Source organism: Drosophila innubila, chromosome X, assembly GCF_004354385.1.
Source record: "Drosophila innubila isolate TH190305 chromosome X, UK_Dinn_1.0, whole genome shotgun sequence".
Classification (NCBI taxonomy): domain Eukaryota; kingdom Metazoa; phylum Arthropoda; class Insecta; order Diptera; family Drosophilidae; genus Drosophila; species Drosophila innubila.
In genome coordinates, this window is record NC_047626.1 from 302,377 (window position 1) to 326,277 (window position 23,901).

General features: G+C 32.0%; 3 protein-coding genes across 3 annotated transcripts; 1 reads left to right on the forward strand and 2 right to left on the reverse strand.

Moving 5' to 3' along the window:
- Positions 1-493: 493 nt before the first annotated feature.
- Positions 494-6,525, reverse strand: LOC117789574 (protein halfway). Its single transcript, XM_034628617.1, has 4 exons — positions 6,341-6,525; positions 3,008-3,912; positions 1,675-2,185; positions 494-952 (listed from the first exon to the last, which is right to left on the reverse strand). Exons 1-4 carry the CDS (start codon positions 6,356-6,358, stop codon positions 563-565), a joined length of 1,824 nt encoding a protein of 607 aa, XP_034484508.1. The 5' UTR covers positions 6,359-6,525; the 3' UTR covers positions 494-562.
- Positions 6,526-7,718: 1,193 nt separating this feature from the next.
- LOC117789584 (protein C19orf12 homolog) lies at positions 7,719-8,799 on the forward strand. Its single transcript, XM_034628629.1, has 2 exons — positions 7,719-8,090; positions 8,404-8,799. The coding sequence occupies exons 1-2, from the start codon at positions 7,889-7,891 to the stop codon at positions 8,622-8,624; spliced, it is 423 nt and encodes a 140-aa protein (XP_034484520.1). The 5' UTR covers positions 7,719-7,888; the 3' UTR covers positions 8,625-8,799.
- A 6,301-nt stretch (positions 8,800-15,100) lies between these two features.
- Positions 15,101-23,841, reverse strand: LOC117791968 (vacuolar protein sorting-associated protein 18 homolog). Its single transcript, XM_034631918.1, has 7 exons — positions 23,447-23,841; positions 22,003-22,643; positions 19,651-20,005; positions 19,177-19,487; positions 17,016-17,817; positions 16,802-16,953; positions 15,101-15,645 (listed from the first exon to the last, which is right to left on the reverse strand). Exons 1-7 carry the CDS (start codon positions 23,754-23,756, stop codon positions 15,184-15,186), a joined length of 3,033 nt encoding a protein of 1,010 aa, XP_034487809.1. The 5' UTR covers positions 23,757-23,841; the 3' UTR covers positions 15,101-15,183.
- Positions 23,842-23,901: the final 60 nt, after the last annotated feature.

Below are 23,901 nucleotides of genomic sequence, written 5' to 3' on the forward strand. Positions count from 1 at the left end.
GTCAATTTGTATGGAGTAAAAAAAATGCACAAAGCGGTTATCAAAATCGTAATCTACGATGAACTCTTAGAAGAATTGCCAAAAAAAAAACCATGGGTCTAAAATCCATATTACGCTTCAAATTGTTAAGGAGATAACTTCTCCTATTTTATATATTGGTAATTGTCTTTTAGGTAGAACTTACCTCTAAATGACCTCTGATGAATTTAGAGATAAGAATGAGTTGGCGGTCTCTTTTCTATTGAATTTTAAAATTAATTCAAAATGAACTTTTTTATTGAATCTTCTAAGAAACTTAGCAAAACTTCTTATGTTTAAAATTCAATATAAATAAAAAAAACAAGTTAAGACCGCCTCCTTCTGGGAACAATGACCCATATAAAAAACACATATAGCTTCTCAGTAAAAGTGCAAGCTCGATATTGATTTTATACCCATGGTTTTTGGGCATCGTTGATAACGATTTTTATACCTGCTTTGTCGCGAAAAAAAATTGATCCACACTAATGTGTATATATCTATAGTTATACATAATATAATATATTAATGATATTTGATTCATCTATGATTCACACAGCCAGTCACATGGCAGCTTTGGCATCTTGCTAGCTGGCCAAGGTAAATATCCCGCTGTCTTAAAGACCCAATAATCGTACGAAACCTTTGTGATCAGGGAAAGTAGTAAAATAATTTCAGCTGCTATAAGGTAGTATATATAGTCGGTCCAGTCGGGCGGCGACTGACACAGTTTACTCTCTTGCAGCTCAATGACACTTTGGGGCAAATTTCGGCATCTTATATCCATATAATCGGGTATATCGGTACTGCGTTCCTTAAGCCAATTCTGCAAAGTTTTAGCCGAATTGCAATCACACTGCAATCTATTTTCCGCTAGATAAATGCGTCGTCCATCCGTATCCATTAAAGCGTTGTTTAGAAAATACTCAGGTATCTGAAATAATTGAATATGTTTATTAATCAAACGTAAAAATTTTCATTCATTCATTTAAAATAAGCTTATTTATACAATTTCAAATATTGTTTTGTGTATTTAAATTTTGTTCTTAATTTTACTATACAAATTTTTATTGTTTTCATTATAAAAATTGAAAAATAACGTTGGTTCTGTTTCCAATATATTCCGTATAAAAAAAAGTATATTTTGAATTTAAATTTAATTTCAGTAAACTTATAAATTTCAATACGATATCTGGTTTAAAACAGGGACCGTAAATAATGAAACTTAGATTGTCCTAGAAAATAATGATTATCATCAAAATCTTAATAATTTTACAATCTCTGCATTTCCGCCATGATTTTAAAGTTTCTGATTTTTTATTTATTATTTATTTTTGATCAAAAAAAATAAAAATCAAAAAAATGTATTCATCAAAAAACATAAAAATAAAAAATGATCATTATTATTGATAAAAAAAAATTTAATAATAATGATTATTTATTATTTTTTTGATAAATAATAATGATTATTTTTTATTTTAATTTTTTTTAACAAAAATAATGATTATGGTGTAAGTTTTATTAAATAACTCAAAACTAATGATTATTCTTGATAAAAAAACATAAAAAATTTAAATATAATCATTACTAAGTAATTATTATAATATAACTTATAATGATTACGGTCCCTGGTTTAAAATTTAATGTTTCATTTACCTTGCTCAGAGAATTGTTGCGCATGTAAAGCCGCTGGAAATGCTCAATGAACTTGGTGCCTTCAAATTCATAAATTGAAGAAATCTGATTGTTATCGGCAACCAGCTTAACGATATTGTAATATGTTGGATTTGTATGGAAATGATCTCCTAGTGTGCTGATTCGGTTGTTGCTAATGTTAAGTGTAAACGTATTGTCCGGTAGTTGAGGAGGTAGTTCAATCAATCCCAGATTGGAACAATCAACATTGCATACAGTCTTTGATTGATCGTTTTGTATGATCATTATGTTATATATGTTGCAGGAACAGTTGCCATAATTCGGTATATTTGGACACTTTGTGCCACATTTCTTGATGCTCTCCAGCTGTTTAACAGACACAAAATCCGTGGAATTGAACCACTTATGTGTGGCATTATACAAACAGAAGGAGCGCTCCGGATTCACAAAGTTGAATGAGTCAGCATTAATAATCTCGTTGAGCGGTTCACAGAGCATTCGCATATTGCCACTGAAATCGTTACTTTGATAAATGTAGATTAAACACGTAAGAATCAATAAACAACAAAACAAATCAAAAATACAAATAGAATAATTAATAAAATTAAGAATTTATGATTGACGTACAAAAATCTTTCTTTCAATCAAATTTTTTCATCTGCCTATCACTCACGCACTAAATTCCTCACAAAATTTTATATCAGAAATTTTGGAGCATAAAAAGACTTTCGTCACTAGACTTTTACCTAAACAGGAGTTTTTTTTATATTTTTATTATTATATTATGATTATCTTGTTTTTTTTATTGCAAAATAATATTAAAAATAATAAACAAATTTCGCTTAAATCGCTTCATATAGCTGTCATAGGAAAGAATAATATAATTAAGGATTAGTTTGAAAATGTTTGTTGTTTCCGGAATTATCTTAAAAGCACAATTTGAATTCGCTGTCGTCTTATTCTTCCTGGACAATTTATAATTCTTCATTAAAAATGAAAATTGAGAAAACAAAACTGGGAATCATTTAATTTGAAAATAATTTGTCTTCCCAATTTTTTTCCCCTAATTTTTAATTCCTAATACCAATATTCCCAATTATGTTTCTCTAATTTTTAATTCCTAATAACAATATTCCCAATTAAGGTCTTTCCTAGTTTTTGTCTTCCAAATTTTTGATCCAAATTTGTATACTCTAATTATTTTTTTAGTTAAATTTCTTAATTTCCTTTTCTTTTCTACTCTTGGTCTTCTACACTATTAATTCCAGATTTTTTCCATGCTTTTTGTATTTGCTTAAAAAATATTCGGAATTTGTATGAGCTAAAAATGTACCTAATATCCAAGGCAATGTTCTTGTTCTGATTTCGATTTGGCACCCGCGACAAGAGGTTATTAGATATGCCGAAGAACTCCAGATGGGGCACATCCTTGACAGCCCGATGGTTTATTTCAAAAATGCCGTTATTCGAAAAGTCCAGACAGCGCAGCTTGATGGAGTGACGCGGAAATGCGTTTGTCAGCTGCGATATGTTGCCGTGTGTCATCGCTAACGATTGCAGTGATCGATATATTGAGTTCGATAAATCCAAGGCGGTTGCCGTGAGATTGCGCACATGGAGATTTGTCCACTTGGATATGTTGCTGCAACTTGAGATCATCGAGATATTTGGGATGTTGCAGCAGTACCAGGAACCGGCTTTTGTCGGGTGCTCTCGACACTGGCAGCTATTATTGTCGCGATTCTCATAATTCTGCATTTGTGAAGTTTGATCTTCTACCGTCTTCGATAAAGAAGTAGCCGAAGAAATCGGAGCAACATTATCGCCAATGTCGGTACCGCCGTTGACGGCTCTGTTATCCAGATCCGAAGACGCGTCTTTCTGTTGGTGCCAATTTGTGCACAGTTCTTCCTCTGCATAAAAACAACTTCTCAAGTATTCGGGTAAATCTGTTGTTGTTGTTGTAACCGCAACCGATGGCGGTTGTGTTGTTGTTGTCACTGCGACCGTTTCCGGTTTATCGCCAACTCCTCCGCTTGACTTTTCTGCATTCTGTTGCTGTTGCACAACTGGAGCAAATGGCGCCTCAATTGATGCTGTAACTGCGGAAGCAGCTGAAGGAGTAGCTGAATCTGTAAGCGTTAAAGTCGGTGTTGGTGTTGCCGTTGTCATTGTGGCCAATTGTGCCGCGGGTTGTGCCCATGCGCACCACTGTGCAAGCCATAGTACTAGCAACCACTGTAAGGAAAAAAGCAGAGAATATACTTATGATACCCTGTACTTGTGATGCACAAATTAGTTTCAGGCATGAAAGTGCTTTAACAAAATCAAAATCAATACCAAATATTTTGCTAAGAAATTACAAAAAAGTAGGAATAAAAAGCAAAATTCAAATTTTGGGAAACCAAAATAAGGAGAAAAAAGATTCATAGATTGGAAAATAAAACTAAAAATAATATTCCGATTTCAAAAATTAGGAGTAAAAAATTTGGATGGCAAAAATAAGATATGGCAAAATTTGGAATACTGTTATTAATAACACAATTGGAAAGACAAAAATGAGTAAAAAACAAAATTAGGAATTATATAATCGCAACTTAAAATAAACGACGAGCACAAAATTTAGAAATATTTTGAATTTTTAAACAAGGTGGCACACATTATATTTATATGTAAATTTAATGAGAAATGAGTTGACAAAAAAGTAGAAGTAATAGTAAAGTTCAAAAGAAGGAATCAAAAATATTTTATTTACTTTTTTCTTAATTTTGGTTTTTCCTAATTTTAAACTTTCCAATATTTGTTTCCTAATTTTAATTTCCTAGTGACAGTTCTCCTTATTTAATGCTTCCTAGTTTTGTTTTCCCAATTTTTATTTCAAAACTATCGTATTCTGAGTAATATGTTTCGACATTCGTATAGGGAATTATGTATAACATTAAAGGTGGAGAGTAGGTCGTTTTTTTATTGATATTGTATTGTTTTCTGATAACGAGGACAGCGGGAAACACAAATTATATTTGCTCTTACGCTGGCTGTATTCTGTTTACACAATTAATTAGCGCCTGTAATTCGATAAGGGTTAACTTACTATATAACTTATAGCTTATTACATATGGCAGGGCTTGGTCTGCGGTTACTGCAAATAGCGGTCGATGTAAATGTACATATTGACAATGGTGCTATATATATAATATGTATATACAAATGTATGTACTTAGCTAGCCGCGCCTCAAGAGACAACAGTCAGAGAGACATTCAGACAAAAACACATCAAGAACTATTAGAAAAGGCTGTGCGACTGTGAGAGACCCTGTAAGTCAGAGATTAAACCCGTAACTATAAACTGCTATGCACCGATTGAATGAGAAATAAAACTTATTCATTATACCTAAACCGAAATTATTAAAACCGAATTAAACGTTTGGTAACCGATTAATATCTATATATCCTTAATGGGTTCCCATTTCCACTTGGTCAAATGTAATAGACCTGTCGATCTTGTAAGGTACAGGGTATAAAAAGAAGTATTTGAATTTACATACATACTCATTCAATGAATAAACAAATGTTTGTAAATATGTATATTAAAACGAATATACAGTAAGTCAAGAAAGTGCTTCGACCAGGCAATAAAACCGCGATGAAACCGTAACCTTTAACCGGTAATAACCGATTGAAATTGGTAACCGTTACATAAACCCTAATCAAAACAAGTTTTTTTTGCTGTAATGAAATCGAAATATCAAATTTATTTAAGCCGAACTAACCGATTCATGTATAACGGTTAGTTTTGGTTCAATTATTCATTAAATTCATTTATGTATTATAGTTAAAAGAAAATTTCTGGTTTTTTATAATTATATTGATCTTATTTAATAGTTTTTTAAATCAAATATTTCGATACCGAAACATACAAAAAACTAGTAATCATTACGAAACCGATATTCAAAGATTTTGAGCATAACCAAAATACAAACATAGCCGAAACCCAAACTTTAACCGATATTCCATTCGATATGATGTTTGTTTTTTATCTTAAAAACTGTTAAATTCGATTAAAGTTATTTTTCGTTTTTAAGTTTATCTAAGAATGATAGACAAGATAAATAAATAAAATAAAAATCCATTTTTATATATATTTTTTTTTTCAAGAGAATTGGTGTAAAATTTTGGTTTTGTCAAATCACTTTCTTCACTAACTCTGCGTATGTACATATTATAGGGTAACACTTTTGCGCTAATTAAGCAATTAATTAACAAAATTCGATTTGATAGCAGCGCTTATTTTGATAAAAAAAAAGGTTATTATTGTTTGGCAAATAATCGCAACGAACATTTGCTAATATACATTTTAAAGCCATAATCAATTTATGAATGTATGTATATATGTTAAATACACATGAACAGCGAGACAAGTAATTGTTATAACTAGTTATATATAAATAAAATTTTATTTTTCAAATAATTAAACCCAATGGATGTACCTTTTTTTTTTTTTGTAAATGTGCCTTTGAACTTTAGGTGAATTACCAATGTTGACAATACATTTACTTGACTACTGTGAATTTATTTGTACCTATGTGCGTGCGTATGTAAGTATGTGTGTAGTTATTTATGTGTGTACATATGTAAATATTGATGTGCGTATGCGCGTTTGACTTACATCTTTATAAGCGATCATTGCATTTAATAACAACAACACTGAGACTTGCTAAATTTGAGATTTTATTTTCGAAAGAACACAGGTTGATCACATTTTAAAACTCTGTATTTATTTGATAATCCTGGGCATAACTAATATATTTACACCACAAAAAACATATTAAATAAATCTGCATTTGCGCGCTTATTTTATATAATAACAAATTTATTTATAACTATAAATATATATAGCAGTATATAATTTAATCAAATAATAACAAAAACGCGTATAAAAAAAGACACTGATGTGTGTGTGTGTGTGTGTTATCGACAACAACGCAAGGCAACAATGTTTTTAAAATAAAGAATATCCAAGAAAATACCATAACAACACGCATATAAATGTATTAAAAAATGCCAAGACTGTATTTTTATACCATGTCGATCTTCTGCACTCTTCTATTAAATTTAAAACTTGAACAACATTATGAGCTTTTTTATGTTGTTAATCTCAATCTCTTTCTCTAAATTGTGTGAAAATTAATAATTTTTAGAGTTGGGTAATTTTGGATCAATTTGCTCAATAAGTTTAATCGTTATTATTTTAGTTGTGAACTAAATGAACCATGAACAACGAACGATTCTGTTCAGTTAAGCGATTTAGCTCACGAATAACTGAATCAGATCAAAGACTCATCTTAATGAACCGTTAATTTGAACTTTTGCAAAACAAGACGGCACAACTTTAATTAGTGGTGGCGAATATCGATACTAATATCCGATAGATATCGTATGTAATATCATATTCAAAATATCATATCAACAAGTACCGAAAGTCGCTTTTACTGATGAAAAGGACGATATTTTGAAGTCTAACTATCAAATTGTAAATTGCTCAATTCTAAATTTATTATAAATTGTACATAAAGTTTGTATTTAAATGTATATAACGGATCCATCATGTATGTCCGACAACCAGTTGAATGCATATTTCAAATAATAACTGGCCTTTTTATGTGGTGGTAAATCGATTTTTAATCAATTTTTAGCCAGGGCTGCCAACTTTTGTAAAAAAAAATCGTCGTTAATGACGCCGTTAATGATACGGACTCGCCTAAAAGCCTTTATATTTGAACCTAACTGTCCAATTTTTGTATGGTAAAGGCCTACTCAAGGGCTCTATACCGGCTTTTTTTCGTTTCGGCGTCATACCGGTCTCAGTGTAAAAAGACTATAAGGCACTGTATGAACATGGTAAATATCGCATTAAACATCGTATAGTTTCCCACTAAAATATTGCCAACATTATCGATATAGTATCGATACCGCCACTTTGAATGCCATCCCGAAGAATTGTTCTTTGCCCTCTGACGCGGCAACAGTTCATTTTATTAATAAACAATAAAAATAGTGACAACAAACATCATGTTAACAGAGTAAAATATTTTTACTGCTACAATTACACGATATTAAAATAATATTGATAATTGCGCACAAACCTGCATAAATTGCATCAAAACAAGACCATAAAGAGTGAGAGAGAGAGGAAGAGACAGAGAGAGCAACAACAATGCCAATCGACACACGCGAATTAATGGAAGCGATTGCAATCGTAGCTGATGAGCAAAATGTTCGAGTTGCTGTTAAACAATCTGGAAAGGGAACTGCGATTTGTGCTGCCTGCTGTTTTGCTGGTGGATTATTAATGGGTCCAGTCGGTCTGGCCGTCGGCGGCGCTGCTGGCGGCATCGCTGCCTATAAAATGACCAGTGGTTAGTGTTCTCTTAAAAATGTTCGATGGGTTACATTTCAGTCACAGTCAATTTTGATTATAAAAATTGGCAAGTAATTCTTATTTTGGATTTTTATAATTAAATTGAAAATAAGAGTTATGGTTTGATTCTTATATAAAAATTGAAATATAATAATTTTTTTTTTTTTAAAAGGGTTTTTTTTTTAAATCAAAAATATTTATTATATGTTGAGTCTACACTCTGCATCTGAATCCAAATTCAGAATTTGTCAAGCAGTGTAAACTCAGTTTTAAAGTATCAACTCATCCTAATTTTGTTTTAATCCCAACAGGAACGTTCAGACCTCTGGGAGAAGTGATTCTAAACGATTTGACGGACACACAGAGGGAACAGCTGGTACAGCATGTGACAAAAGCTGTTGCCGATATACATCCAACTGATATCGTGATGCTAATACCATTAATCACTCAGAATGCATCGATTCAACAGGTTGTCCTCAATGCAATCATGTCCTATGCTACAAATGAGCTACGAATGCAGATCGTTGACTGATATCTGATAGCTGAGAACTATAGCTTATTTTGCACAATAATTTTAGGACTAGTCATAAACCATTGTGCCCGTAACTGTAACTGAAACATAATCTGTAAAAAATGTTAATATAAAAATTTAGTCAATGTTACATATATAAATACATAGATTTATGGTACCTCATACGAATTCTGAATATTTCATGTGTTGTTTTATGCTAATTAGGATATAAATAGTTGATAATGGTATTAGAATCAAAACCGAGATCTATTGGAAAAATTTTCTTTAACAAAATTCTTAAACTTTGAATGCAGATTGAATTAAGAGGCCAAATCACGATTATAATGATATTCCGCTTTACAATACAAGGTTATGAAACTTTGAAGTCAAACCCTTGACTTAGCAACTTTACAAGTCAAAATCTTTCTTCAATTTGACATGATTTTTTACAAGAAAATCAAAGGTCTCTGAATCAAGTTTTATGTGCTGTTTTTTACGAATTACGATATAAGGAGTTGTTTAAAAGTAAAAACTTGAGATTTAAAATTTTCATTTTTTTTTAAATTGCAAAGGGGGGACCCTATAGTATTAAAACCAAAGCCCATATCTAGAGGAACATTTTTTTTTTACGAAATTAATCAACTTTTAATGAAGAATGAATTAAGAGGCCAAACCATGATCAAAATGACATTCCGCTTCAAAATCGGTTTAGTAAGTACAAAGTTATAAAAGTTTGAAATTAGTCAAATCTTTGACTTAGCAACTTTACAAGTCAAAATTGTTGTCTGATTTACCATGATATTTTACAAAAAGGTGAAACGTCTCAGAATCAATTTTAAAGTGTTGTTTTATGCTAATTACGATATGAGGAGTTGATTAAAAGCGAAAACTTGAGATTTAAAATTTTCAAAATATCAAAGGGGGGATCCTTAGCAACGAGCACAAGATATAAAGGAAAATCATTTTTTTTACAAAATGAATTAAATTTGAATGCAGAATGAATTTGCAGACAAAACTATGAACAAAATGACATTTCTCTTCAAAATCGGTTCAGGTTTGACAAAGTTATGACAGTTTGAAGTTGGTCCGACCTTTGACCTAGCAACTTTACAAGTCAAAATCTTTGTTCAATTTCACATGATTTTTTACAAGAAAATGAAATGTATCAGAATCAAGTTTAAAGTGTTGTTTTATGCTAATTACGATATGAGGAGTTGATTAAAAGCGAAAACTTGAGATTTAAAATTTATGATTTTCAAAATATCAAAGGGGGGACCCTTAGCATCGAGCCCAAGATTTAAAGGAAAATAATTTTTTTTACAAAATGAATTGAATTTGAATGCAGAATGAATTTGCAGACCAAACTATGAACAAAATGACATTCCTCTTCAAAATCGGTTCAGGTTTGACAAAGCTATGACAGTTTGAAGTTGGTCCGACCTTTGACCTAGCAACTTTACAAGTCAAAAATTTTGTTCAATTTCACATGATTTTTTACAAGAAAATGAAATGTATCAGAATCAAGTTTAAAGTGTTGTTTTATGCTAATTACGATATGAGGAGTTGATTAATAGCGAAAACTTGAGATTTAAAATTTATAATTTTCAAAATATCAAAGGGGGGACCCTTAGCATCGAACCCATAATTTAAAGGGAAATCATTTTTTTTACAAAATGAATTAAATTTGAATGCAGAATAAATTTGCAGAGCAAACTATGAACAAAATGACATTCCTCTTCAAAATCGGTTCAGGTTTGACAAAGTTATGACAGTTTGAAGTTGGTCCGACCTTTGACCTAGCAACTTTACAAGTCAAAATTTTGTTCAATTTCACATGATTTTTACAAGAAAATGAAATGTATCAGAATCAAGTTTAAAGTGTTGTTTTATGCTAATTACGATATGAGGAGTTGATTAAAAGCGAAAACTTGAGATTTAAAATTTATAATTTTCAAAATATCAAAGGGGGGACCCTTAGCATCGAACCCAAGATTTAAAGGGAAATCATTTTTTTTACAAAATGAATTAAATTTGAATGCAGAATGAATTTGCAGACCAAACTATGAACAAAATGACATTTCTCTTCAAAATCGGTTCAGGTTTGACAAAGTTATGACAGTTTGAAGTTGGTCCGACCTTTGACCTAGCAACTTTACAAGTGTATCAGAAATGTATCAGAATCAAGTTTAAAGTATTGTTTTATGCTAATTACGATATGAGGAGTTGATTAATAGCGAAAACTTGAGATTTAAAATTTATAATTTTCAAAATATCAAAGGGGGGACCCTTAGCATCGAACCCATAATTTAAAGGGAAATCATTTTTTTTACAAAATTAATTAAATTTGAATGCAGAATGAATTTAGAGCCCAAACCATGATCAAAATGACATTCCGTTTAAAAATCGGTTTAGTTTTGATCAAGTTATTTCAATTTGAAGTTGCTCCGATCTTTGACCATGTCACTTTACAAGTCAAATTTTTTGTTAAATTTCACATGATTTTTAACAAGAAAATGAAGTGTCTCAGAATCAAGTTTAAAGTGTTGTTTTATACTAATTTCGATATAAGGAGTTAATTAAAAGTGAAAACTTGCGATTTAAAATTTTCAATTTTCAAAATATCAAAGGGGACCTTAGCATCGAACGCAAGATTTAGAGGAAAACAATTTTTTTTACAAAATTAATTAAATTTGAATGCAGAATGAATTAAGAGCCCAAACCATGATCAAAATGACATTCCGTTTAAAAATCGGTTTAGTTTTGATCAAGTTATGCCAATTTGAAGTTGCTCAGATCTTTGACCATATCACTTTACAAGTCAAATTTTTTGTTAAATTTCACATGATTTTTGACAAGAAAATGAAGTGTCTCAGAATCAAGTTTAAAGTGTTGTTTTATGCTAATTTCAATATAAGGAGTTGATTAAAAGCGAAAACTTGAGATTTAAAATTTATAATTTTCAAAATATCAAAGGGGGGACCCTTAGCATCGAACCCATAATTTAAAGGGAAATCATTTTTTTTACAAAATGAATTAAATTTGAATGCAGAATAAATTTGCAGACCAAACTATGAACAAAATGACATTTCTCTTCAAAATCGGTTCAGGTTTGACAAAGTTATGACAGTTTGAAGTTGGTCCGACCTTTGACCTAGCAACTTTACAAGTCAAAATTTTTGTTCAATTTCACATGATTTTTTACAAGAAAATGAAATGTATCAGAATCAAGTTTAAAGTGTTGTTTTATGCTAATTACGATATGAGGAGTTGATTAATAGCGAAAACTTGAGATTTAAAATTTATAATTTTCAAAATATCAAAGGGGGGACCCTTAGCATCGAACCCATAATTTAAAGGGAAATCATTTTTTTTACAAAATGAATTAAATTTGAATGCAGAATAAATTTGCAGACCAAACTATGAACAAAATGACATTTCTCTTCAAAATCGGTTCAGGTTTGACAAAGTTATGACAGTTTGAAGTTGGTCCGACCTTTGACCTAGCAACTTTACAAGTCAAAATTTTTGTTCAATTTCACATGATTTTTTACAAGAAAATGAAATGTATCAGAATCAAGTTTAAAGTGTTGTTTTATGCTAATTACGATAGGAGGAGTTGATTAAAAGCGAAAACTTGAGATTTAAAATTTATAATTTTCAAAATATCAAAGGGGGGACCCTTAGCATCGAACCCAAGATTTAAAGGGAAATCATTTTTTTTACAAAATGAATTAAATTTGAATGCAGAATAAATTTGCAGACCAAACTATGAACAAAATGACATTCCTTTTCAAAATCGGTTCAGGTTTGACAAAGTTATGACAGTTTGAAGTTGGTCCGACCTTTGACCTAGCAACTTTACAAGTCAAAATTTTTGTTCAATTTCACATGATTTTTTACAAGAAAATGAAATGTATCAGAATCAAGTTTAAAGTGTTGTTTTATGCTAATTACGATATGAGGAGTTGATTAATAGCGAAAACTTGAGATTTAAAATTTATAATTTTCAAAATATCAAAGGGGGGACCCTTAGCATCGAACCCATAATTTAAAGGGAAATCATTTTTTTTACAAAATGAATTAAATTTGAATGCAGAATAAATTTGCAGACCAAACTATGAACAAAATGACATTTCTCTTCAAAATCGGTTCAGGTTTGACAAAGTTATGACAGTTTGAAGTTGGTCCGACCTTTGACCTAGCAACTTACAAGTCAAAATTTTTGTTCAATTTCACATGATTTTTTACAAGAAAATGAAATGTATCAGAATCAAGTTTAAAGTGTTGTTTTATGCTAATTACGATATGAGGAGTTGATTAAAAGCGAAAACTTGAGATTTAAAATTTATAATTTTCAAAATATCAAAGGGGGGACCCTTACCATCGAACCCAAGATTTAAAGGGAAATCATTTTTTTTACAAAATGAATTAAATTTGAATGCAGAATAAATTTGCAGACCAAACTATGAACAAAATGACATTCCTCTTCAAAATCGGTTCAGGTTTGACAAAGTTATGACAGTTTGAAGTTGGTCCGACCTTTGACCTAGCAACTTTACAAGTCAAAATTTTTGTTCAATATCACATGATTTTTTACAAGAAAATGAAATGTATCAGAATCAAGTTTAAAGTGTTGTTTTATGCTAATTACGATATGAGGAGTTGATTAAAAGCGAAAACTTGAGATTTAAAATTTATAATTTTCAAAATATCAAAGGGGGGACCCTTAGCATCGAACCCATCATTTAAAGGGAAATAATTTTTTTTACAAAATGAATTAAATTTGAATGCAGAATAAATTTGCAGAGCAAACTATGAACAAAATGACATTCCTCTTCAAAATCGGTTCAGGTTTGACAAAGTTATGACAGTTTGAAGTTGGTCCGACCTTTGACCTAGCAACTTTACAAGTCAAAATTTTTGTTCAATTTCACATGATTTTTCACAAGAAAATGAAATGTATCAGAATCAAGTTTAAAGTGTTGTTTTATGCTAATTACGATATGAGGAGTTGATTAAAAGCGAAAACTTGAGATTTAAAATTTATAATTTTCAAAATATCAAAGGGGGGACCCTTAGCATCGAGCCCAAGATTTAAAGGGAAATCATTTTTTTTACAAAATTAAAAAAAAATTGAATGCAGAATGAATTTGAAGACCAAACTATGAACAAAATAACATTCCGCTTTGAAATCAGGTTAATTTGTACAAAGTTATGAAAGTTTGAAGTTAGTCCGACCTTTGACCTAGCAACTTTACAAGTCAAAATCTTTGTTCAATTTCACATGATTTTTTACAAGAAAATGAAATGTATCAGAATCAATTTTAAAGTGTTGTTTTATACTAATTACGATGGAAGAATTTGATTAAAAGTGAAATTTGAGATTTAATATTTTCATTTTTTAAAATTTCAAAGCCTATGGTATTAAAATCTAAGCCCATATCTAGAGGGAAATTTTTTTGTTACGAAATTAATCAACTTTAGATGCAGAATGAATTTGGAGCTAAAATTTAAACCAAAACAGTTTTTAAACCATAGAAGCTACAGATATGTCCTATATATCGTTGGAAAGGTAGCCTTAAGGTAGCTTTGGGCGTACCTATAGACTTTTTTCTTAAGTACTTACAGGTGAAATAAGGTTTTTTCGTGTTTTTTTTTTAATTTATATTTTTATTTAACACAAATCGCCAAAATTTAAGCCTAAAAACCTTGTTTCACCTGTAAGTACTTAAGAAAAAGTCTATAGGTACTAATTTTTATTTAAAAGTCTTATATTCAACTTTATTTTGTTCGTCACAAAATTGGATATCAGAAATTTTGGGGCTGGAATATGCTTTCGTCACTAGACTTTTACCTCGTGTAGAGATTTTTTTACAAACACATGAGACTTAAAATTTTAAATTTTCAAAATTTCAAAGGGACCCTTAGCATCGAAATCAAATTGTGACGTTTATGGTCGACAAAAAATTAAATTTTTGAAATGCACAATATATGAATGCAGATCGAATTTAGAGACCAAGCCATGAGCGAAATGAAGCTCCACTAAAAAATCGGTTCAGTTTTGACAAAGTTGTAAATCTTTGACCTAGCAACTTACCAAAACTATACCGGTACGTGTCGGCTTTCGGTTCTTGAAAAAGAATTTTATTTGGTTACGGTTTCGGTTATGATACTAAAAATAAGATGGTAGTTTCGGTTCCCGTACCGGTACCGGTATTATTCCCTGCTTGTCACAAGTTTTTTTCGAATTCTTTTTTTCCTAATAAAAATTTTCGTAATGTTACTCTTTCCTTATTTATATATGTTCAATATTTTTGTTCCTAATTTTTATTTCCATATAACAGAATTCCTAATTGTGATCTTTCCTAATTTTTATCTTCTCTATATTTTTTTCACTAATTAGAGAGTTTCTAATTTTGGCCCTATAAAAATGGTTTTTTCAAATTAAAAGCTTGTTAGTTTTGTTATTTAAATTTTCATTTTCAAATTTTCGTATTCTGAGTAATATAATTATTAAATCTAGATGGTACACATATTTGTTATAAATTCTAAATATTTACATTGTATAGTATGTTATCTGCTATTCCCACTCGACATTCACTTGATCCCAGTCGTCCACAAAAGGCTGATCAATGGTCTCGATTAAGAGACCACAGTAGAAGCAATCGGCAGCGAGTATTTCCTCGATTTCCGTCTTGAGATCGGATCGTTTTTTCTGCTGTTCAGGTGTGTGAGTCGCTAATGCGATTGTCTGTGCCATTAAAGTCTCCATTTCCTGTTTTAGCATTGTTAATCGACTTCGTTCTTTGCTTAATATGGGAATCACCTGTTTCTCCAAGCAGTCACTATGGAACTTATGGCCACAAATGAACACAAAAAATGGCTTAGCCAGCAGTATCAAATCACAGATGTCACACACACTCGATGACTCGATTCCAATATTATGTGACCTTAATTGACGCAGTTCCTTGCAGACAACTTCCGAGTGTTCTCTGGACTCGGACATCTCTTTATGCAGCGACTGTATGCGTTCATTGTATTCCTATGCGATTAAAAAAATTTAATTAATTAACACTTTGGGTACATACTTTGTCACGAAATAAATAATGCTTTTAATGAAGCAGTATTTTAAGTCACTGTTTTCACACAAAATATATATTTTATGCAAAAGAATTTAAAAATTTTAGAATATTATTCAAAGTATAGAAATTATTTAATATTTCCTGCAAAAAAAATATTTATTTTTTAATTTTTAATGCAAAAATACATATACTTTTCCATTTTGATGTAAAAGAATATATACTTAATAATATTTTATTGAAAAATATAAATATTTTTAAATTTGGCAGCTATATGATAAAAAATTCAACGTATGCTATCCAGGAACCTACATACCAAATTTGTAGTCTCTAGCTTTTGTGGGCACTGAGATCGACGCGCTCAAACAAATGCCGAATAGTCCCCGATGTTTGATTCTATAAAATTTTTAAGGTCCTGGTCCTTACAAGAATTTTGATACTTATCTTGTCAAGATCGGACTAAAAACACTAAAGATATGGTAATCTCTGCGGACGGCAATTCGCGCTAGTGACGAAAGGCTTCCAAAATGGCGTACTAAAACTTTTGCTAACTCACCTGGTTCATGAGATAAGGGGGTGTCAGTGGTGCCTTTTGGTAAAATTTTTTATTTTTTAAAAATTTTTATCAAAAATACGCGTTGATTAATACCTCGACCACCCAAAAACTAGTTCAAAAGCTAGTTAAATTCGAAATTTTTAGTGGACTTCTTAAAATGAGATGCAAAATCAGTTTGTTTATTTGTCTGTTTGTATCAAAGCGCTAAGGAAACTTAGATGTAATGATGGGGATTTATTCCATTTCAAAAATCTAGAAATGTTTGTTCTAAAGTTTTTATATTAAACTGAATTTTGTTCGTCACAAAATTGGATATCAGAAATTTTGGGACTAGAAATTGCTTTCGTCACTAGACTTTTACCTCGTGTAGAGGTTTTTTTGTGGGTAATATAAAACTTTTTAACTCAAAAAGCGGAGACCAAAAATAGATTTTAGAGCTATGATTTTATTGGATGAAAACATCTTAGAATTGGCCGTAGGTAACGAATTCGGGAGTACCATTCTTAAATTTTTTTGGGGCCCATCATACAAATCGATGCATAGACTAATAGGGTTTAACTCACTTGTAGTGCTTTGCAAATGGCCTCCTTGAAGTTATCAATCTTCTCAAAGTCGGAGAAGAATGGTAAGAGATCCTCAATACGCAACAATTTGCATTCATCCAGCAGACTCAGCGCCTTTTTCACATCATTGGTGCCCTTAATATCATGATAGGCTGTAATTCAAATAGTACCCAAATCGATAACTATATATATTCAATAGGTATTAAATATTTACCAATTCGTAGCCATAGAATACGTTTTGTCTCCTCATCCTGTGGCTTCTGTGCCGTCTGCTTTGCCAGTTGCATGTCAAATTGAAGCGCCAAATCGACAGCCGTTGTCCACATGCACAGCATACACTGTAAGAAAACACACGCGACCTTCACATTCAGTTCGGTGCAGACCTTCAAGGCATAGTGTATGTCATAGTGCACTAAGGATTCATCCCGTCCTTGATTCTCCAGATATATCATCAGCAACTTTGGCTCATATTTAGCATAGATATGTAAGAGGAAATTATGTATGGCATCGTTGGTTGTATTCAACTTATACACTGCAAATTCCAGATACCGCATCACCTGTTCCCTCTGCTCCTCTGTATCCATCACCACCAGAGTGGGCACCACTTTGGCCACCTCCAGTTTGGATCCCTGTGCCATCAGAGCATCAATTGTTGGCTTTGGCAGATGCTCCATTAATTGAGGTGCATATTTATAGTATAAATTCAGATCCCGCTGTTTGGTTAATGTTTGTAAGGCTTCCGCATAGCGATCAGCTTTTAATTGCTGTCCAATCACCTCCTCATAATCACTTATCGATATCGCAAATTGTGCCAAATTATGCGGATCGGCATGTTGACCGATCAATTGTTGCACTGCAGTGCGGTGCCGACTTGTGCATGAAAGCACCGCTGGTTCATGCATGAATTCGTCGTACTCCAACTGCCAGGATTCACGCCATGCTTTATCCTTGCCAGGCAAATTAATTTGCGTCAGATACAGATCGATCAGCCAGATGATCAACGCCTTAACGATTCCCTATAGTCAAAATTCGATAAATATTACTCAGAATACGAACGATTGAAAATAAAATTTAAAAAACAAAACTGGGAACCATTTAAATTTGAAATAAAAATCAGAAAATCAATATAATTAATACTGTTAATAGGTAATAATAATTGGAAAAAAAAATTAAATTGATCAGATATAAATTAGAAAATAAAAAACAAAATTAGGATACAAATATAGTAAAACCCTTAAATTGGAAATAAAAATAAGGAATTGTAAAAAAAATATTGAAAAGATGCAAATAGAAGAGACCAAATACATTAGATAGAGAGAGATAGAGGTTTTAGGAAATAAAAATTAGGATAAAAAAAAATTCGAAAGACAAAAATTAGAAAAAGTCAAAATCAAAAATGTTTTATTTAAAAACGCTCCAAGGATATAAAATTCTGTCGAGCCAATTATCTCAAAATCAATAGGGTCTTCATATATACAACATTATTCCTAATTTTGACATTTCCTCATTTTTATCTTCCCAAATGTGTATACCTAATTTTTATTTTCTAATACAATTATTTTTTTTGTCTTTTAAACTTTTGTTTCCTTATTTTTGCACTTTGTTCAATTTCCGAAATTCGTTTCCTCCTTATCTTGGTTTCCTAAATGTAGTTTGGTTTTTATTTGTATTTTCTAATAACATTATTTATAATTTTGAACTATATTTTGTCGTTTGTTTCTTTATTTTTGCACTCTGAATATTTTTCTAAGTTCAATTTCCGAAATTATAATTCCTTTTTTCTTCCTTATCTTGGTTTTTCTAAAACAGGGGTGCTCATATATGCCTTATGGATGTGCACGCACCAATACAAACAAAAGAAATCACACGCACACATGTAACAAAAAGGTTTTTTGTTTCAATGTGTACACTGAAAAAATTTGGAACATGTTTCTTACTGTGAAATATATGAAATTACAATGAAAAAATGCGATTAAAATACACCGTTTTTTAGTGTACACGAAACGGTAAGGCAACAAGAAATTACATTCGGATTAGCGACAAGTCTCTCACACAACAAAAAAATTTATGAAATTGTTGTTGCTGAGCTCATCGGCTTGACATTCAATAAAAAGAATGAGACCGAATGCTTAAAATTGTTTTTGTTTTAAAAGGAACGAAAGGGACGGAAAACGAAAAGTCAAAACTTGTTAGTGTAATTTGTTAATCTGCACTAGAAGCCCACTAATGTGTAAGCTTATGCTATGTGCAAAGCAAAAACAAATGTGCGCCGTGTTCATAGGTGCTGAGCATCCCTGCTCTAAAATGTTGCTCCCAAATTTTGTTTTGCTTCTGTGATTCTCTCAAAAATATTGGGAATTCGTATGACTGCTAACCGATTTAACCGCATCCGCTTCCTGATTTTCCTCCGTATTCGCCGCCACATTCCCCGTCCCCGTCGTGGTTTCAACTCCTCCCATCGTTAATTTGCTTAATCGTTTCATAACATAGTTAATGATCGGGCGTTTATCTGTCAGGATCATGAATTTCAGGCACACTTTCTCAAAGGTCTCTTCGGTTTCCGCATAATAATTGGCGGCTACTTCGTAGGCTCCGTCCTTAAAGGCCGCATCTGCCCGTTGGGCCAGCACCAATTGCAGATTTTCCGGAACTTCGGCTGCATGTGCCGTAGCCAATTCATACTGACCTAGTGTAAAATTAAATATATAAAATATATATATCAAATGTCGATCGAGGAGGTTGAGGATCCTCAGGAGGATCCTGATATCAAGTAAACAAATTTTGTATATGATATTGACATATTCAAAAATATCAACATCAACAACAAATAGTCCTACATATATACTGACCCTTATTTAAATAGATCCGCCAAATGTTCCGCTCCTCTCGTGTGATTTTCAGTGTGAACATGGCTTTATCCGTGTAAACATATATAGATCCGGTAGCGACATCGCGCTCTATATTCAAGAGTTTTCCAACTCGCACTTCGTCAAATACTTCATGATAGACTTGTTCCTGATTAAGCAGACACACAGCCTTAATATGATCCGCGTAGAGCAGTACGGCATGATATTCCGTAAGCACAAATGACTTGGGAACATTTATACGTCGCTCCTCGTAGGACAGATGTTTGACTTTCTCGAAATCCAGATTAATTAATGTATCACCCAAAAGTGTGGCATTACTATTCGCATCTATTGACAGCTAAAAATTACAAAAATACCCAAAATTTAATTTTAAGTTAGTCATACTGGTATACATGCGAGTTTCTCATAATAGAATTTAAATTTAGGAAACCAAAATACTGAAAAAAATTTAAATCATTTATTAGAAAATTCAGACAAAAAAAAAAAAAAATACAGAGTACAAATGGAAAAAAATTTGGAAGACAAAAGTTAGAAAGCACCAAAATTAGGAATAGTGTTATAAAAATTGGGAAAACACAATTGGAAAGACAAAAATTTTTGGATTTTCATATTTTTTGTCTTACCAATTTTATTTATTCAGTTTTTCTTATAACGAAAAGCATATGTAAAGAGTGTCCGACTACGAAATACCCATTACTTAAAAAAATAAGGTTTATTTAATTCCTTGCAATTTATTTATTTAATTAAAAGTTAGCCTAAGAAATTTTGTCATATGAATTTAATTACCTTAGGATATTCGAGAATTAGTAGGAAAATGTGAAATAAAGCAGAGATAAATCGATACAGATTTTTTGACGGTTGAACAAAAGACGAGAAGCTAAATAAATTTCAACACAATCGATTTGCCTTTTTATTTGACTTCAACGGATATAATATTTTTGACTACAACAGATTTTCATTCTAATTTCCTAAGCCTTACCAACTTTTTCAGTAATTTTAGCAAAAAATAATTTTATCAATTTTATCTACTTTTACGTAAGTTAATTTAATACTGTTCCTCAGCCATATGAAATTAACAGTTTCCATCTTTAGCGAGTGACTATGACAAGCATTCTTCCCATTCTTTGGACTTTTCTAATGCATATTATTTTGGGCACAACTTTTTTTATACATCAGACAGATATATGTGCAGAGGCCCCACAAATAGCCAGTATTATAGTTTATCTGTCGGTACTGTATTTGTTATGCGACATGGAGCTTATACCCGGACATTGGGAGCACATAAATAAAGTCTGTAAGATCACTATGGAATTAATCGTGACAGTACTTCTGGAGGAACTCTTATTTGTTTTCATTTGGGGACATATTGAGAAAAAAAGTGAAAGACTTCTTAATGCATTCCTCGAAAAAGATTCTTCAAAACGCATCGGTCTACGTAGTTTACTAATATTCCTGAGTATCACTGTTCTAATAGTAGTGGGCATCATAACGAACCGCTTTCAAAAGATTCGAAAAATTTACGAAGCATATCGAACGAGATCAAAACCACAAGTACAGATACAGTTAAATGCCAACTGGAGAAAGAGACGAGCAACTCTTTGAAGTCATGAGAAATAAATGCGACTATATATAAAATTAGCTTCTTGATTATTTGTAAAACATAGTTCGGGCCTTGCTATTGAAATTAATTTATACATATGACCTCTATGAATGAGCGCACTACACACCACATCAAAATTAAACTTTATAAAAATTAATATAAAACAAGAACGATGATAATACTAAAGCGTAATACATAACGAGCCCATAAAAATAAAATAACAGAAATGAAAATAAAAAAAATTAAATTAAAATAAAAAAAATATAAATAAACCTAACAGAAATGAAAATAAACATTGGGGTCCGCCCTTTGCTTGCTTCGCTTGCGGTGAGCTGCGGCTACAGTAGGGCACGCTCGAGAGTAGGATACCCTGTGCCCAGGTACTTTGTACTCACAGTTGATTTTAGATCGATTGTTTTTATGGCAGCTATATGATATAGTAAACCGATTTGAATAAAATTTGGTCAGGACTAATAACACCAACTTAAATACATATTCTATTACTTTGCTTAACATATCTCAAAAAACAAAAAACTGTTTCTTACTAAAACTTTCGATATATATTTATATGTAAGATATATTAAACTCTTTGTCCTGACTCACTCACTGACTGAATGATCGTTCAAGCCATAAGTCGTAGGAAGCTTAAATATTCACAAAACGTACGTGAGACAATTTTATCGTGCAATAATTATGTAGATATGAGAACACACTTATCAAGCGGAGACACTTACCTCGCCTATACGGATTCCAGCACCACAGAGCCACGCCCACTGTTTAGGATATTTGCTATTGGGAGGGGCGAAGAATCGGAGCATGGAGTAGGATAAGTCCGTCATTTGTTTTTCACAGTTGGGTTCCCGTTCGCCATTCACATAGCTGGTGAAGAGGGGCTGGAGAGAGCGCTCCTCCGGCCGGAGAGTGCCCTCGAAGGAGTAAATGACATCAGGAGTGGCAGAAACGATTATCCAGCGATTGCTGTTGGGCACTCGGAGCACTTCGAGTCCATTGATCGGATATTTGGTGAGACCCAATCCCAGATCATAGAGTTGCTTCCGCTGTGTATCGATCGTTGCCCCCAGTTCCGTCTCAAAGATCAATCCTCGACTGGTGCCCAATAGGACGGATCCGGTCGTCGACTCATTGCCGTGATACGTGTTAAAGGCAACTGCGGTGATCTCGTGATCCTTGAACTTCTCAATTCGGCGCACTTTCAATTGCTGTGCCTTCGGTGTCTCCGTGCAGTGCACGTACAGGAAATCGGCGGAGACTCCGGCGGATTTCGGCAATAGCGATATAATCAGATGATGGCCCGTTGGGTCCAGGAAAATGTTGCTGATCTTATAGCCAGTCAGATATTTCTCCAACGCAAGCTCTGCAAAACAAATGCTGAGAGTTAATATTAATTTATATTTATATATATTTACAATGTCAAAAAATGTTACTCAGGATGCGAATATTTGGAAATAAAAATCAGAATATCAAATTTGGAAATTCAACAATTTTAAAATAATAATTAGGAAAAAACATTGGGGAGATATTGATTAGAGAAGACCAATATTAGACCAACAAATAAAATATAATTCATTTTCCTCAATTAATTAAGCATTAATTAACACTTCCGCGTTTTTATTTTAAATCTCTTTCACATAAAAAGCTACATGAATTTTAAATGTATAATCTGTAAGTGAAGTGGGTCAAATAAGCTGTGAGCCGCCGTAGATCCTATATTTGTTGCTTAATTTAGTTAAAATAAATACCAAAAATATAATAAAATGAATTTGCTCGAGCTTAAACACTAATAAACAATTATGTGTTTAAATTTAACTTATATCCATTAAAAGATAAATGAATTAATATTAATTTATAAATTTACAATGTCTTTCAGCTTATTTGACCCAATACATATTAAAATATGATTTGCTCTTTATGCTTTATTCAGTTATAACATACATCAAAAATATAATAAAATTTATTTGCTTAAGTTTAACAATTAATTTACCATTATGTGCTTAAATTGTATTTTTAATCTGCTTTACATTAAAAGATAAATAAATGTTAAATGTCTAATCTGTAAGTGAAGGGAGTCAAATAAGTTGTGAGCCACTGTCATATTTATGTGTATGTGTTACTCACGCCCTGGTGTATTATTTATTTGTATTTATGTGTGTTACTCACGCCCTGGTGGAATTGCCCTCGGCAAAAAGAAGCGCAGCAGGTGATAACGACCCTGTGCAGTCAGCAGACAGACAAGCCAGTTTTTAGCGACAACTAAATGCTGCAAGTCGCCGCTGCTGTTGCTGGGCACATTTAATGTCATTTTGCGTTTGCTGAAGATTTCCTCCTCCTCCAAAGTCTCAAATGGATTTCCGCTGGCGGTAGCAACATAACTGTTTGTATTTCCAGCGACTGCTCCGCTGGAGGGGGATGCGGGGCTGCCATCGATGGGGGACAAGAATTTCGGCTGCGTTGCCTTTACTTGTGCCATTTTTTGTTTGCAACTTTTCTAAATGCTTCTATTATTTACTTGCAATTTGTCTTATGTACGCCCAACTTAGTGTGACCAAAGGCAACACAGCGATAAATTCCGCTTGTATGTTTAAATTAATATACCAAATATAATCACAGAAAAT